Below are 12839 nucleotides of genomic sequence, written 5' to 3'. Positions count from 1 at the left end.
TCAAAACCACCCTATGAAGGTCTAATGCTACTCCCATTTCACAGATGAGAAAACTGAGGCTCAGAGAGGTTGTGCATGTACTGCCTACGCTCACTCGCTTAGGAAACGGCACAGCTGGGCCATGATCCCAGGTCAGTCTTGCTCTGATGTCAGGGCTGTCGACTGCTGTCAGCCCACACAGAGGTCTCGGAGATTTGCAGACAGCAATCTGCCAGTTCCTCCCTTGCTCTAACTAGACGTTGCCAGCTCTCGCTCCATGTGTCTCATGGACAGTGGTGGCAGAGTGGACATGGAGTGCGTTTGGAGTCAGAAAGGCCTGGGTTTGCACCTTTCGGGCTGTGAGAGCCACCTGCTCCCTCTGAGTCTCCTGGTCCTCATGTGTAAATAAGAATCTACAGCCCCCATTGCAGGGCTGCAGAAACCTCTGGCACATAGCAGGGCTCAGGAGAGGCTTCTTGGTGCCCTTGGTGACTCTGGGCCCACCCCAGTGGATCTGTGAGTTACATGCTCCCCAGGGAACGAACCCGAGAGCTGGAAAAGTGTCCGGCTGGGGGCAAGGCCAGGAGAAGCAGTGGAACACGGGCCAGGGCAGCCGCTTGCCTTCCCCGAGGTCTCACCAGGGCTCACCTGGCCCAGCCTCCGGCCTTCTTGACAGTCTGACAGCATTCCATTTTAGAAAGGGGACAACTGAGGCCAGGGTTTGATGACCCATTCAAGGTCCCACAGCTCTCTCCTGTCACCCTGAGCCAGCCTCTCGGGTTTCCCTGCACTGAGGCCCTCCGCCTCCATCCTGCCCCTTGCCCGTCCACACCCAGTTCATCATCCTCTTGAACACCATTCCGCACACATCACTCTGAAGTCCTCTTCACCATGACCTGTGACTCAAAGCTCCCACATTTCCCACTATGGTCCCCTTCCCGTGGAACCTGAGAACCCATCCAGCCTCAGCTCCCACTGTCCAGACCTGCAGCCTCTGGCCCCTAACACAATCATGCCGGCCTGTCTCCAGGCCTCTCCTCAGACGCACCTCATCCTCCCCACCAGAGCAACTCCCTCCAATTACCTGGGGCTGGGCCATGCTGCTCTTTGAACATTCCTCTAACACTGGGAATTGTGGAAGGCAGAGACCAGCCCGGGTGGATGCATCACTGGCTCCAGGGCCTAGCCATGCTGAGGACATCTACTTGCAGGGCATATGTTGCTTTTGTCCCTGAAGCCTCTCTGCTTTCACAGCCCCCTGAGCCCCTGATACTCAGCTCAACCACTGTGACATTCCCTGCCCTCAGCAGCTCTCCATCATCCTGCAAACCTCTCTTTGCTCTTGCTGTTCCCTCTGCCTGGAATGCTCCACCCCCACCTCTCCAAGTAGCCAACTGCCATTGCTGCTTCGCGACTCAGCACGACTCAGGACGCGCAGTACCTCCTCTGGCCAGGTCAGGGGCTTGCCCTGGACTCCCCACAGCTCCCAGAAGATTCGATTGTCCCTGGAGCTGTAACTAAGGGGCGGGGGGTGGCGGATGCTGGGGAACATGGCTGTGTTAGAAGCCAGAGGCCAGGCTGAAGCTTAAGCTGAGGGTCTGGGCCATGGGACCTAAGGCTGGATAGGCCCGGAAGGGGTCAGCATCAGCTGATGCTTGCTGTATGAGTAAATGGGCAGACGATTCAGGAAGCAGGAAAGAGCCCAATATGGAAAATGTAAAGAATCAGGTCCCACAGTCATGCTCTGCCCGCCTGGAGTAGCTGCAGGGGTGCTGGTTAATCATAGCACCTGACACACACTGAGGGCCTACTATGTGCCAGGTGCTGTGCTGTGGCCTTTACATGCATGAGCTCATCTAATCATCCCCAAACTTATCCTGATCACCCCAGTTTCACAAATGCAGAAATGAGGCTCAGAGAGGGTAAGCTGTTTGCCCAAAGCCACACCACTAGGACACGGTCGGGCTGGGATGGAGACCTGGCAATACCTGATCCCCAGATGTGACCTCTACCACTGCACCATGTCACCTCAGCGGGATCTCTCCTGGCCTAGGGACCCTGGGTCCACAGACCCCAACCCAGGCAAGAGAGGGGAGGGAGACAAGAAGTTAAGGGCCTCCAAAAACAAGATGGGGACTCAGAGCTCCCAATCCTGCAAAGTTGACACTTTAGCACCTATCCCAGCAACCCCTGGCACCTCAGTAGTAGAAAGAGGGGACAGCCAGAACCCATTCACCTGTCACAACCCTGCCCCAGTCCATGCTGTCTGGCCCACCCTCCTTTCCCTGCTCTGCACTGCAGTTAGGATGGGAGGGAAAACATGATGCTTCACCAATATCAGCTTGTCATCTTTAGGAAAAAGGTGTTTATGAGTCAGATACTATGATCCACATTTTGCAAATGAAGAAACTGAGGTGCAGTGTGGCAATCCAATTCATTAAAGATCTTAGTAGGTGGCAGAGCCCGCACTTGATACAGGAGTCGTCAGAAGAGACAGGGGCCGAGGGCGAGACCAAGTGGCAGAAAAGCACATGGCCTAAAACAGTCACGAAGAGGCAGGCTGGGCTAGTTACATGCAGCGGGCAGGGTGGGAGAGGTAGGGATGGTCAAAGACACACAGCAGGGTCCAAACCCCCTGAAACCAGGATCTGGGAGAGGTGCAGGCAGGGAATCAGGGCAGGCTGTGGAACAGACAGGAGGCCATGTGGAAAAGCATCAACTCCATTCTCCTGCCTGGATTCTGGGGCCGATGAACCAGGAAGTCCTGGGTCATGCAGAGGGAGGATAGACAGGGTCACCTGTCAGAGATGGGGACCTGCTAAGCCCTTCACACTCTGCCCTACCCAGTGAGCCACCAGTGGGAACTCCTGGATTCCAGCCCTGCTCAGGACACTGACCACCCAGAAAGAGGGGCTGTTGGGAGACTGCTCTGAGGACCCACAGGGCCACCATACTGGCTGAACTCACACTGCAGGACTAAGGGGCGATGCTCTGCCTGGGGACTAGATGTCCCCCCAAATCCTGCTCGTATTCACAAAAGCCTCGGAAGCCACAGGCCATTTGTTAAGAGCACAATTCCCAGACACCCCTCTCATGCCTCTGGAAGGATGAGTGGGTTTCTCAAACGGATGTGTGATGTAGGGAGAGGGCCAGAGTGTGGGGGAGGCAGGACTGGAGGGTGCTTCGTGATGTGGGATTCCGAGAGTCTTTTTTCTCAGCCCCTCATCCATGTCAAGCTTCTCATCAGGGGCTCCTCTCTTTGTTTCTTTTTTTTTTTTAATGTTTTATTTTTTGAGAGAGAGAGAGAGAGAGAGAGTAAGCGAGTGGAGTGCACGACTGGGGGAGGGGCAGAGAGGAAGGGGGACAGAGGATCCGAAGCAGGCTCTGTGCTGACAGGCTGACAGAAGAGAGCCCATCTCGGGGCTCCAACTCACAAAGTGTGAGACCATGACCTGAGCCAAAGTTGGACGCTCAGCCGACTGAGCCACCCAGGAACCCCTCTCTGTTTCTTATTACCCCCTCCTCATCCTTCAGCTCCTCAGAGACACACATCAGGGGCTCCCAAAGCCCCCCCCCCCCGCACCCCCCCCTGCACTGTCTCATCGCCTGCTACAATTACAAGTCTGTTAGATGACTAGCGGATGATTGTCATTTCTCCCACCGTGAGGGCAGGGATGGTGTACTTTCCTCACCATTGTATCTCAGCATCTAGCACAGTGTACCATAGAATTTTCTTGAATGAGTGAATTCTTTTCATTCCTTTGCATACAGACGATTCCTTTCTCAAAAGCAGTAAATGGCTCAGCTACAACATGTTAATCCTCACCACAGCCCCGGACACATTGTTCTTATTCCCACTTTACAAGGGAAGAAATGAGCTCCAGAAAGGTAAGGTCAGTAGCCCAAACACACAGCAGGTAAATGGCTTTGAACTCAGGATTCCAACTTAGATATGTCTGGCTTCAGAGCCCCACCTCTGCCACTGTACCAACCCGCTCTCCCACCCTAAGCGTTTCCCTTTGGAAACCTACCCCTGCCCTCAACTGCTGGAGCTCAGGACTGGCACGCAGAATCCATTCCTTCAACCATTCATTCATTCAACCAATCAGCTAACTCACTTTTTGGTTGTGCCAAGCCCTGCATGGGGTGGCAGGAAACCAGACAGATTAGGGGCCTCTCTTCAGCCTGGGCTCCCTTCTCTCCACTGCTCTCAGGACTTTGCCAGCAGAAGCAGAGCCCCAGGCAGCTGCCCTACCGTTAGTCTCTCCATCAGTGGGGGAAGAATTAAGTGCCAGCCCCATCATCACCCCTCCCTCCAAGGACAGCACCCTAAACTACACAGGCCAAAGAATGTGTAGGATCACAATCTTTTTGTCTCCATTGTTCTCTGATGATTCTAGGACAAGAGGAGGAACAGAATTCTGCCCCCTTCTTCCGTGAAATTCTTTGTCCTCTACCCCAGACAGCTCTGGAAAAAGTTCTAGACTTGGAGTCACAAGACCAGGGTTTTCGCTCCAGGTCTGGAGCTAGCTGTAGGACCTTAAGTCATCCTGTGTCTCTCTGAACCACAGATTCCACATCTGTGAAATGGAGGCATCATATTGAGGATCTGATGCTTATCCCACAGGCTTATAGGTGAGGATTAAATCATTCAGACCCAGAGATAGCTATCACATAGATGATTGGCCCAGGAAATGTCTTCGCAATATGGGGACCTATGGGGGCCAGCTATATGGCTTGCAAGAGGCATTCGATGATGGGATTTGGGGAAGGTTGGTTGGAGCAGCCCTAGCAAGCTGAGCCCAGAGCATACGCTGAGGGGACCCTCAGAAGTGAGAGGCCTTCCCCTGGCTCACAGGTAGTGGGGGAGATGTGTTTATCGGCCCAACATCCAGAGCCCCTGGAGAAGAGGCCGGGAATGGCACTGAGCACATTGACAGGGCTCTTCCCAGACTCCAGCACCTAGAGTTCCCCAGAGAGCATACGTGCCAGGAACCTGGAACTCAGAATTTTAGCTGCCCTCAGGCCCACTTAGGACAAGTACCTCCTTCTTTAAAAGGCACTAGATTCTGAGGCATCTGGAAAATTCCTCCTCTTCATCACACAGACAGCTTCCATTTATCGGATCCAGGCACCAGGCCAGCTGCATTTTATGTGTTTGCTCACTGACACTTCACAAAAACTCTGTTGAAGAAGGTTCTATTATTACCCCATTCAAAAATGAAGAAACTGAGGCTCAAAGCGGTTAAGTAATTTCCCCAAGTCACAGAGCCATTTCGTGGCAGAGCTGGGATTAATACTCAGGTTGGCCCCACTCTAAAGCCTGTACTACCTCCAAAGACAAGGTGAGGAGAATGATGAACAAAAATGCACAGCAAAGATCAATCCTGCTGTGCTTGGGGGAATTTTCCCAGGGTAGCTGGTAATGAGTCATTGAAAGCACAGGAGATTCTTGTGCCCTCCACTCTTCCTGGGGGAGCAAAGATTCCCCCAGAGATAATTGATGCCAAAGCTCCTTCAACACCCACACACCCATCCGATGCTCCAACGCACGTGGCCCTCCCCTGCAGAGACCCCATACTCTGCAATTCAGACTCCAGAGATCGGGTCTCCATTCTTCAGACAGGGAAAATGAGACAGATGGGGCAGATGGTGTGGGACAAGGGGACTGGGGTGCCCTCTGTGATGGGCATCAGTGACTGGACTGAGACCACAGTTCACGTTCCCAACTTCTGAGTTCACAATCTGCCCTCTGCCCTGCTTGGTGGCACCACAGCCCAGAGAGGTTTAGGGCTGTGCCCTTGGTCAACCAGCATGGATGACCCATTTCCACCTAACAGTAAATACAAGGGCATCTTTGTTGTTATAAGGATAGGAGGTTCCTTTCTATCCTTTTTTGCCCATGTCTGAAATAGCAGAACTGGGTCAGGAGGCTGCTGCTTCCAGGCAGCCGATGATGTTTTAGATTCTCTGAGAAAGTCCCAGCACGCTACATAGACACCAAGAAGAGAACTTCTCTTCCGGAGGCAAAAGCTCAGCTCCACTCCCACCCAAATAAAACACCGTTGCCTCTAGCAGAAAGAAAAGCCTGTTAGAGAAGAGGAGAGAATGAAACAGGGCATTTGTGAGGAGCTGAAGCCTCGCTGAATCGCATCCAGACCTGGAGACCAGATGGCCACTGAGGAGGGAAGCAGATTACTGCCTGGCTGGCCCACAGCTGCTGCGCCCTGCACCCAGGAACCACAGGCCCTCCATCAGCAAATGCACACACAGGGGAACAAACACAAAGATCCGAAGCCACTCCGGATGCTCTCCTCCCCCTTGGGTTTCAAAGATTTGACAAGAAACAACACAGTCACGGGCTCATATAGAGAGAATCACCAACTGACAGTGTGGGACAAGCACACACCAACACAGGAACCCCAAGAGACGGGCATCAATGGGATTTGGTAAGTGCCCCACTGAATGGTGCAGATACACAAGCACTGCCCTGTCCCCCGACCAGCACAGACAGCTGTCTCCCCAGAAGCCCGCCCCCAGGACGTTTTTAGAGGTCCAAACATTCAATACATTTGTACCGTCACAAACACAGAATCACCCACTCATATACTGACAGACCACTAACTGTCGCCAAACTATCCCACATAGCCTAATGCAGAAGCAAGGGGGGCGGGGGCGCGAACAAATGATCAAATGTTATTTAGACACACACACACACACACACACACACACTCACTCTCGGTGTCCGTCTCTCCTAACTGGCCCCCGGGCTCCCCCTGCAGGAAGTGCGGGGGCGGGGGGCCCGGGGAGCCCCGGGCCCGAGGTCAGGGGGGCCGGTCCCCGGTCCCCACCGTCACCCCGGGGTGCCAGCCCGCAGTGGACTCACCGGACGATGCCAAACATGACAAGAACGTTGCCCAGAAGCCCCACGGCACACACGGCCGAGTAGAGCGCGGTGATGGCGATAGCCAGGGCGAGGGACGAGGCGCTCCGGGCGCCCGGCGGCCCCGACGCATTGGCGCCGGCGCTGGGGAAGGCGCTGGGGAAGGCGTCTGAAGAGTTGGCTAGGAGCGGGGGCTGCAGCTCGGCGTCCGCAGAGGGGGACGGCTCCATGGCGGCCGGTGCCGCGTCCCTCCCCGCCGTGCGCCCTGGGCGCAGAACCCCGGTGCGAGGGACGCGCCGAGGGCCAAGGCCGGGGCCCCGACGCCGCGGGCTGCAGCGCCCGGGCCGCCGGGCTGGCCCCGCGCCCCCTCCGTGCGCCTGGCTTCCCGCCCGCCTGCCCCCGGCGCCCGCCCGCTCTCCTCGCCCGGAGCGCTCTGAGCGGGAGCCGCTGCGGGCTCCTTGGACGCGCCCGCCGCGCGCACCACGTGGCCCGGAGGCGGCCGCCAGACTGCGCCCGCGACCGGGGGCGGGCGCTGCACCACCGGTTTAGAGCTGGGCCGGGGAAGCTTCCCACTCCTCCCTAGGGATGCTCCGCGGGTTCGGGTGCACCCCTACCCTGGACGGGGTCACCTCCTCACCCTTTGCCGCTTTGATGTCAGAAGGACCTGGATGTGAATCCCACCTCCGTACACTAGCGAAAAGTGACCTTGAGCTAGTCACTTAAGCTCTCTCAACCTCATTTTCCTCGTCTGTAAAAAGAGGATCATCGGACCACCTCTCTCAGACGGTTGTGGTGGAGATTGAGAGGACTGGAGTAATGAGTGCCAGGCACAGAGTAAGTGTTTCATAAACATTATTAGCCATGATATTCTTGCACCCCATTCATTTGTTCAACAGTTATTTTGGGGTTCCGAATATAAGAACCGGGTGCTATTGGGGATCTATCCATTAGAGCACAAAAACAGATGTGAAGCCTACCCCCTAGGGTTTACAGCTCATTGGCGAATCAATCCTAAGATTATACTACTGAAGACAAAGTGAAGCAAAGCAAGACATTCCTGTGGCAGGACCAGCAAAACCCACAGGTAAGCACAGTTTCCCCGAGGAAATGACAACTCAAGTGAGATGTGAAGTTTGGGAAGAAACTAACTTAGGGAAGAAACAAGTAAAGGGAATTCCAGACAAAGGGACCACATGTACAAAGGCCCTGTGGTCAGAGGAACTAAAAGGAGGCCAGGAAGAAGAGAAGGCACAGAGCAAGTGTGTGGAGAATGGGATGATGCAGTAGGCAGGGTCTCAAAGACTACCTTAAGGATCACTCTGGCTGCTGTAGGAGCACAGGGAAGGGGGAGCACTTCCTATACCCTTGCCCTAACCTGACCAGCCCAGACCCAGAGCCATCCTACTTATTGGGGCTCCTGTCCTTCCCAGAACATTCTCTCTACCAACCATTACTGTGTTCCAGGCACTGTGATAAGCACTTTATCTATGCATCAACACTTTGGAGTAGATTCTATTACTAGGGTGCCCATTTTACAGATGAGAAGTCTAGGCTCGGTACTAAATTATCCCATAGGGCAATTATTTCTATCTGAGCTTGTTTCCTCCTTGGGAAGACCAGGCCTGATCAATTCCCACACCCAGTAGAGGGCTGGGGTCACAGTGGGTGCTCAGGAAATGCTGGTTGGATGAATAAGAGTCTGAAGGGGGAATGGAATGGGCTAATGTTGAGGTTCCTAAGCTCTAGGCTCTAGGGAAATGCTCTTGGCTTTGTAAGTGGCTGGGCAAGGACCCCTCACTCATACCACTCTCCAACCTGAGTCATCCATTTATGTGCAAGGCTCTTACCTTTTCCCAGAAAGAGCAAAGCTGAAATTCCCAAGTTCACCCTCCTCTTCATTCTCTTTGCCTCTCCCAGCTGCTGTCCAACCCCCTCTACCAGCTACAGCAGACTCCTATCCAAGGTTTTCCCACTCAACCATCTAAGGACTCATCAACTAAGCAAAAATTTTAAGGTTACTTTATTTTTTTTTAAGTAAACTCTACACCCAACGTGGGGCTTAAACTTATGACCCCAAGATCAAGAGTCACATACCCTACCAAGTGAGCCAGGCAAGGACCCTAGATAGGCAATTTTTGCTCTGTAGTCACAAGGACTGCCAAAACTCTCCCTTGTCCCAAAGGGCCTGGTACTCTGGTGGCAAGGGAGAGAAACTGGGATAGAAGGAGGAGGGCTACTTTAAAAAAAATGTAATATTTAAGCTGAAACTTGAAGGATGAATAGCATTTAGCCTGGAGAATTGGCTGAGCCTTGCAAGCAGAAGAAATAGAGTGTGTAAAGGTCCTGAGGTAGGAAAAAATTTGGCTTGTTGGAGAAATAGGGACTGGGGCAGAACTCTAATAATGTTTATTTTTGAGAGAGAAAGAGAGAGAGAGATAGGGTGTAAGTGGGGGAGGAGCAGAGAGAGAGAGGGAGACACAGAATCCAAAGCAGGCTCTAGGTTCTGAGCTGTCAGCACAGAGCCTGATGAGGGGCTCAGACTCACAGACTGTGAGATCATGACCTGAGCTGAAGTTGGACGCTTAACTAACTGAGCCGCCTTAAATATTACTTCTTCCATGAAACCTTCACTGACTGTTACCCCCAACTAGAGCAGGTGCCCTTGTTATTTGTTCCCATGGCATCATGTGCCTCTTCTTTACAGAAGTTCCCACGTATTTATTTGTGTAATCATTGGATTTTTGTGCATCACCTTTACAACAGGTCTTGTGAACTTATGTACTCCTGCCTTAGTACAGTCCCTGGTGCTCAATGAGTAATTAAAGTAGGAAATTCAATTCCAACTTTGGCGAACTCCCATTTTGATGAGGAAGAAAGATATAGCATAACATAGGACTTAGGAATCCTTTTAAGCAACTAAAACGCGTTGCATAAATTCTGCAACTACATCTTATTTGGAACTGAAATACTAGTTTCCAGTTCCATCCCTCCTCTCATTGGCTGGCTAGCACCAAGCAAGTCTATCTAACTCCTTAGCATTGCGTTTGGGGCCCTCCCAAGTCTGATCCCAACCAGGGTTTATCGCTGCCCTCTTCTGACTCCTTCCCTATACTGGGCTGAAGGGAATTTTTAAAAACTGCATTCCACAATGTTTTTTGAGTTCCTCCTGGGTACAGAAATGCTATGGTGCCACGGCTATGGTGGAGGCAAAAGACAGAAAAATAATCCCCTTAACTTCTCTGAGCCTTAGTTTTCTCATCGATAAAGCAAAGAGGTGCAGAATTGGGATGAGGATTTGGTGAAACAGCAGATGCTTTGCCAACCAAGAAAGGCTACGTGAGCATAAGACCATTGCTGTCTTAAAGGAGCTCACAATCAAGAAGCCAGGAAAGATATGTAACTGGCCAAGTACATGAACAAAATAATTTGTAGGGAAACATACATGCTGTTATGGACTGTGCCTTTTAAGAGTTTGCTTGCTGTCTCTGCTGTCTTGTGTGAGAATACAAGTCAGCAGTCTGCAACCCAGGAGAAATTTCTAACCAGAACCCAACCATGCTGACGCCCTGATCTCTGACTGCCAGCCTCCAGAACTGTAAGAAATAAATTCCTGTTGTTTATAAACCATTCTGTCCATGGGACTTTGTTGTAGCGGCCCAAACTGACTAAGACATATGCCAAGTGAGTATGAATTGCCCCCATTGAGGACACCAGAAGAACACATGGAAACTTGAAAGACATCTAAAGGGGCTTCCCCCTTGGCCTCCCCAAGTGGGTACTTTGAAGAGATCAACTCTTACTTGAATGTGAGCATTCTAGTCTATTTATCTTTAAAAGGCAGTCTCATTTCTGTGGTCACAACTCATAGATAATCCTATTGTCTACCACTTATAGAGAGCTTGCTACGTGCCAGGCACTGGGCCAAGTGCTTTGTGGATTATCTCATTTAATCTTACCAGCCCTATAGGTGTGAGGTTACTACTATTACTATTCCATTTTACAGAGACTAGGTTAGCTGCCCAAGCCGGATCTGGGATGCCAAGCCAGGTCTGTGTGACTCCGAAAGCCAATCTCCTGACTACCACTCAACACCGCCTCTCAGAGCGAAAACTAGAAAGTCCCCCCACCAAAATATAAGAACCCATCACTTCTGTCTCTGCTCAGCAGAATTTCCCCACTATGGAGGATGATGAGTCACTTGGAGCTCAGGAGATTCTTGAGTCTGACTCTGCTCTTGGAGCAGATTAGACACAGCCCTCCACCCCTAGGTTACCAAAGGGTTTGGCTCTGCATGGGGCTCCTCCCCATTCTTGATTTCAAGGGAAAACAAAAACAAAAACAAAAACGGATGGGAAATCCTCGGCGAATGTAGGCATCAGCAGGCAGGCGTCAGCAGTAGAGAAGCAGAAATCATTGAAGGAGTCAGAGCAGAAAGGAACTCCCTGGGGAAGCTATTAACAATTTAGTGTGTGGGAATGTGGCTCCCACCTGCCAAAGAGACAGATCTGCCTGATGGAAAATACTGTGAGTGAGCGGGCAGCTCCCCTGGGCTGCCTTTCAGTCTGGCTTTATCTGCAAGCCCCAGGAGGGCGATGACCTTAACCATCACCATAAAATAATAACCACTTGCATTTGCAAAGCACTTTTGACTTTCCAAAGCACTTCCAGATTGATTACTTCATCTTATCTTGACACCATCCATTCGCATGGGGAGGTCAGGTTTCATTATCTTCAGTTTCTAGCTAGGAAGACAGACATCTAGAGAGCCTGGGTGAGATGCCCAAAGATAAACAGCAGATTGGTGAAGGAAATAGGGTTGGCACCATCCATCTGGCTGCCCAAGCCAGAAACCTGTGAATCATTCTTGACTCCTCTCTCTCTTCCCCCTCACCAACCCCCACTTCTAAGCAATCACCAAGTCCTGACCATTCTTCCTAGATAACCCATGCAACCATGCTGCCACTGTGCTTAATTCTTACTAGCATCTTCCCAGTTGGATGTACCACCACGTCTCACCGAAGCTACTGAAATCGCCCCTGAAGCAGCCTCACTGTACCCAGGCTTTGCCGCATTTGAGCAGAACTATGGCTGCAGGTGCTCCGTCCCTTCACTCTCCCTACCTCGCTAGCCCCTTATCTCACCTTCCCCTTCACATGCTGTGCTCCGGCCAAAATAAGCTGCTTGCGGTTTTCCAAATAACCTGCTTCTCCCACCTCCAGTTTCATCCAAATAGTTAAGGGGACGGCGGTTGGTTTGGAGTCAGACTGGTTGAAATCCCAGCTCAGCCACTTACAAGTTGTATGACCTTGGGTGAGTCATTTGACTTCTTCCATAAGCTTCATAAAACGGGGACAACAGAAGCACCTGCTTTACAGCACCCAGCATGCAGGCAGTGTTGAATGTGTGTGAGCTACTGCCGTGGTGACGGTTCCTCCACCTGGAGCACTCTACTGCAGGCTCCCAGCCTCTTGTCACCTAACCCACTCCTACACCCCCTTCACGTCTCAGCTGAGATGTTGTTCCTGTCCCTACTCCCCCAGATTAGTTTATGACACACTGTCTGTTCCCTTGAGGCACATCTCCCTCCTGGAAGCATAGTCAGGTCCTGGTTTTCTAGAAGACCATCCCACCCAGATGTTGCCAGGGAGGTGTAGGTCTGTCCAGAGGAAGTGGGGGTGGAGTGGATGAGGGAGGGTGACTCCCTGAGGAGAGGATGGAGGAGGTCGTAGGTTACTTGAGTGAGGGCTTTGATGGGTAGTAAGTAAGAGCCTGGAAAATGTCTGCAACAAGTTCAGGGTCAGGGGAGGAGAGATAAAGGCTCCTGGTCTCAAGTGGACCCCTAGGTCATAGACAAAAGCACCTTAGAGGTGACCTTGATGGACAGAATGCCAAAGGCCTCATGTTTCGTGGATCATGCAAACCTCAACGAAGGAGAATGCCTAATCCATACCCCTGCCATGCCCTCTAATGTCTGACA

General features: G+C 52.1%; 1 protein-coding gene across 1 annotated transcript in view; it reads right to left on the bottom strand.

Moving 5' to 3' along the window:
* The window catches only part of OPRD1 (opioid receptor delta 1), a 31643-nt gene extending 24551 nt beyond the window's left edge, over positions 1-7092 (bottom strand). Inside the window, exon 1 of the mRNA XM_030326077.1 lies at positions 6866-7092. Coding sequence (XP_030181937.1) covers positions 6866-7092 — 227 coding nt within the window. The remainder of the gene's footprint in view (positions 1-6865) is intronic.
* Positions 7093-12839: the final 5747 nt, after the last annotated feature.

The sequence above is a fragment of the Lynx canadensis genome, chromosome C1, assembly GCF_007474595.2.
Source record: "Lynx canadensis isolate LIC74 chromosome C1, mLynCan4.pri.v2, whole genome shotgun sequence".
Taxonomy (NCBI): Eukaryota; Metazoa; Chordata; class Mammalia; order Carnivora; family Felidae; genus Lynx; species Lynx canadensis.
Note: the sequence above shows the minus strand (reverse complement) of the source record. Positions and strands in the feature narration are given on the sequence as shown.